A 4,515-nucleotide genomic window follows, 5' to 3' on the forward strand; every position below is an offset into this window, starting at 1 on the left:
TACATCCCAGTCTTCGAAGATTCAAGTTGGTCAACCCACTTTGACCACACCAATTATTCATCCAACGATTTACAGATTGAAACAAACATAGACCCATGGCTCCACGAAATCGGTCCATTCGCTTAAACATGTTCATACATCAACCATATTTGTAAATTCTTTCGTCGAATCTTTCGTTCTTTTCACATGTTTATGCATCGAATTTGTTTTTAGATCTTTTACAAAGGCAATCAAACGAATCAAGCAATAAAGTGAGCATTTCAAATTGTGATTATAAATATAGAAATATCTAGTTCATAAGGAAAGGAAACAACAAATGTATTATTATTATTATTATAGTGTTTTTAACTCGATCCATTGCAATAATGAATGCAAGTTTTAGAGTTTGTGTCAGAAGCATGATGATGATGATGATGATGATGATGATGATTTAATCCCCAAATCCTTATTGTACGATCATCACTAGCTGATGCCATGATATGTGGGTTTGATGGATTCCAACTCACACAGTTTACAGCACCCGAATGTCCACCCAATGTTTCTATGAGCTCCCCTGATCCTCTGTGCCATATATAAACCTACACACACACACACACCAACATGCTTTATATTTCTTTACTCATAATGCCAATGTACTTATATATATAACATATTAACAAAAATGTCAAAATATACTTGTGAATCTTCACTGCCACTGGCAATAAATGCTTGCTGAAATCCACCAAAGCAGCCTCTAACAATGAAGCGAGAACGTTTATAACCCCTGTACTTTGAAATAAGTCGAAAATGGCCCTCGATACTCCAGAGATGTAACTCTTCATTTGCAAGACTAACAAGCAAGAACTTATTGTCTCCTGATAACGTGAAAGAAACTATGGATTGATCCTCTTTTATACATCTTTCATCTCCTGATTCTATATCAAGAATAAGTATTGAGTTTTCCTTCGAAATGGTAATCAATTTTCGTTCATTAGTCATTTGTAGATCTGAAATCCTGAGAGTTTTTTGTCCCTTGAAACATTCCATCTCTTTTCCATCCAAATCCCACATTATTATGGTTTTATCTGTTAATCCTGAGATAACTGATTTCCCATCTGGAGACCAACAACAAGATATTGTTCCGATAATACCCTTCTCATAGACTTCAAGGCATTCACCAGAGGAAACATCCCAACGCCTTACAACTTCCTCTAAACCACATGTCAGGATTTGATCATCATTTGGGCTCCATGAAACACATGATACGGGTTTTTGGTGCCCAATTAATTTATGCTTTAATGAGACTCTGCCATCTGGATTGACCTTTAAGGATCATAGAAAAAGAGAGTGAAGAAAGTGTAGTTAAATAAAAGTAAGAAAGTGTAATCAAAAGAGATTATAAATGTTAAGGGAAGAGAAAAAAAAATGTCACCTCCCAAATAATTGCAGAATGATCACTGGATGATGAGGCTAAGTATTTTCCGTTTTTGGAATATTGTAAGTACCAGACGTCATCATTGTGTTCTTGCAGAATCTATAATAATATCACGAAGCTTTATTATCTTTGATTATTTAAATTACATGTAAGATTACTTGAAATGGAAAAGACATAAATACCCTAACCTGAACTGTTTGTGAAGGAATCTTATCTCTTCCACAACGATGATCAATGAACAATGAAGTTTCACCAACCAAAGAGTTATGAAACAAACAAGAGTCACGTTGCAAGTCAAGTGCTTGTTCTACTAACTGTAACAATCTTCTTTCTGGTATCATCACATTTGGAGGAAATAGCTTTTGTAAATCCTCAAGTAACTCTGACCGAGGCTTTGACTTGGTCAACTCTAAACCAGATATTCCATCTATGATTCTAGGTGAAGGGGATAAAATGAGGGAAGAAAGCTCACGGACTCTAATGTTGTTTATTGAAAGTGGTGCTATCTCAGTTCTCAGTGTCTTCAAAGCATCCATTGTCTTTTCTCCATCAAGAAGTTCAAAAAACTTTTGTTGTAATATTATGAAGCATGCCAGTTTAATTATAGTTTCATCCACTATTCCAATTTTATGCAAAGAGGTTAAACTTTCATCCCAACTTCCATCAAGAATTTGTTGGATGAATACAGTAACTGTAGATGAATGAAAAGATATTCCTGATTCTTGTTCAAGATAAGCTCCTGTTTTACTATACCCAAGAGAATACAATGCTTCTGTTATAATTCGAACAAACTCCACTTTTTTAACTCCCTTTGAGCCAATTACTTCATCATCATCTTGCAAGGCTAAGGGTCGAGCCATTGAAGCACTGAATGAGAAGCTTGAAGGTTCTTTTGGTAATTTTCCGTTTGAAAGACCTCTGTGATCTGTAGAGGATGCTTTCACACGTTTTGAGGGTGGTTCTTCATCCGATGCACCTCCCATGAAACGTGCAATCAGCCCATATATGACCACAATAAGAATGTAGTATGTTCTATGCTGGTTTCAAATGAAGTCTCTAATCAAACTTCCAAATGTGTTCCAACTGCAAACATTTCATGAACAATAAGTTAAAGGTTGATCGATCATAAAACTCTTTACAACCTACACATGGAGATGTATCACATTCATATTTAGAAGTTAGTACAATAAACTTACTATAATGATGATCGACTTTAAGAACACTCCAAAAACGGAAAGTACCAGGAATTTCAATCAAGAGACAATACACACGCATATATATCAACAAATTCACGTTGGAATAAAACATATTAAATACAAACGAGATCTAGGTTTTTGTAATTGCAAGTTAGGTAAATAAAAGAGGGGGTAAGAAAAGAGAAATCAAGAGAGGGCGAGGATCTATACCTATCGATGAGAGAAGAAAACCCTTGTCGTCGCTGCAGTTGTAAACCGACGATTGAGGATTAGAATTGGGATTTCCACATTTGAGTCTGGTTTCATGGGGGAGGTTCTAGGCTCATAGGCCAAGGCACAGACAACCATTGGGCTAAACCAATTTCACAAAATTCATGAGAATATAATACAAATTGAATTACTGTATTTGCTAATTCCTGTGGAAATGATTATTGTATTTAGAGTGTTTAAAGGAATGGGCTATGGTGTTTGGAATTTTAAACATCATCTTAATTTGTTTGATTATTTGGGGTTACAATTAGTTGTAAGAAAACTAATTATGGAGACAAATAAAAAATTATCTCACATGATTCTATGATTATTATTTAACTAAATTGTTATAAACCGAAAATATTAACTTTTACAATATATATGATAAATCATAATACTATATTTCTTAGAAGAAAATTAAATATCTATCATATATATGTTTTTATTTTACATCTTCTTATTCATATAAAATAGTGACATATTAAATCCATTAATTATCTATTTTAATATTTTATCTATTAATAATATTTCTCTTAGAAACTAAATTTGTAGTTTACATATCTTTTTTTTCGTCTATATCTAATGTAGAGTGATTATTTATTTATCGAATTCTTCTAGATTTTTTATATTCCTTATAATAGTTTATGGGACCCCACCCCCACCCTTCCCCTTTCCACCTTTCATGTCCATGTAGTTATCAAGCCATAAAGCTACATGGATGAAATCGACATGGGAATCAAAACTTGAACCTCCAATCTTTCATCAATTTGACATCTTCACTTGTTTCCCGTTTGTCCCTTTCACCATCCCGACATATATCTATAACACCCTGTTCAGGATCATTCTGTGATTCAGGTCTGTAGATCGGAAGTCGATTGTGTAAAAAATTTGGGCCTTAAGGAGATGATGTGTAGACCTTTTGGAAGGAGGTAATGATGGTTATGAGATCAAAACTTTTGAATTGTGTTTTGGAGTCAAATGTAAAACAAGAAAAGTCATAGGTCGGGTTCTTGCATGAAATACGGATTTTTGTTCAATAAGTTTTTAGTTCGATATATTTAGATAATATTGTAGAGCTCTTCAATACCTTTCCGTGGAAATAAAGATTGTCAAAAACAGAGTTGGAACGAAGAAAGTATGACTGTTTGAAGTTAGGGCAATTTTGGGGTTGAGCCGCGTACGCAGGGCGTACTCAACGTGTGTAAAACCCCAAATTGCGACGTATCAATCGGATTCACTAGAATTGGTGTGGAATCTCAACCTAGTGATTAATGCAAAACATGATATGGAATAAAGAACACAATATGAATCTTCAATGCACACTATATTGATGATAGTCTGGTAGATAAGATTCTAATTACACTCCGGTTCTCTCTTGTTTCTCTCTAAAATTCGTCATTGGCTTATGGCAACACCCAAAAACGTCTCTCACCCTTTACAAGGCTAAAATAACTATATATATATATATATATATATATATATATATATATATATATATATATATATATATATATATATACACCTAGACCTACTAACAAAGGCCCAGCCTAAAACCCAAACAAGACAACATTAAGCCTAACTGAAATCACATGTGATTTCGGTCCAAACAACACCAAAACATGGTGTTTTCGGTCCTAGACCGAGAACTCTAATAGC

General features: G+C 34.2%; 1 protein-coding gene across 1 annotated transcript; it reads right to left on the reverse strand.

Annotated features, from left to right (window-relative positions):
- Positions 1 to 247: 247 nt before the first annotated feature.
- On the reverse strand, positions 248 to 2,983 carry LOC145101376 (WD repeat-containing protein 26 homolog). Its single transcript, XM_079038564.1, has 5 exons — positions 2,821 to 2,983; positions 1,603 to 2,497; positions 1,412 to 1,513; positions 676 to 1,302; positions 248 to 578 (listed from the first exon to the last, which is right to left on the reverse strand). Exons 2-5 carry the CDS (start codon positions 2,395 to 2,397, stop codon positions 345 to 347), a joined length of 1,758 nt encoding a protein of 585 aa, XP_078894690.1. The 5' UTR covers positions 2,398 to 2,497; positions 2,821 to 2,983; the 3' UTR covers positions 248 to 344.
- Between the last annotated feature and the right edge of the window lie 1,532 nt (positions 2,984 to 4,515).

Source organism: Lactuca serriola, chromosome 4, assembly GCF_051521515.1.
Source record: "Lactuca serriola cultivar US96UC23 chromosome 4, Lser_US96UC23_V15, whole genome shotgun sequence".
NCBI classification, from domain to species: Eukaryota; Viridiplantae; Streptophyta; class Magnoliopsida; order Asterales; family Asteraceae; genus Lactuca; species Lactuca serriola.

What these genes read in the sequence shown, in the direction of transcription:
- LOC145101376 (XM_079038564.1), bottom strand. Translation starts at nt 2,397, where the DNA reads ATGGGAGGTGCATCGGATGAAGAACCACCCTCAAAACGTGTGAAAGCA. An exon ending in ATTCTGCAATTATTTGGGAG is followed by an intron (nt 1,303 to 1,411) that starts GTGACATTTTTT and finishes TGATCCTTAAAG; the next exon opens with GTCAATCCAGATGGCAGAGT. An exon ending in GTGGCAGTGAAGATTCACAA is followed by an intron (nt 579 to 675) that starts GTATATTTTGAC and finishes GTGTGTGTGTAG; the next exon opens with GTTTATATATGGCACAGAGG.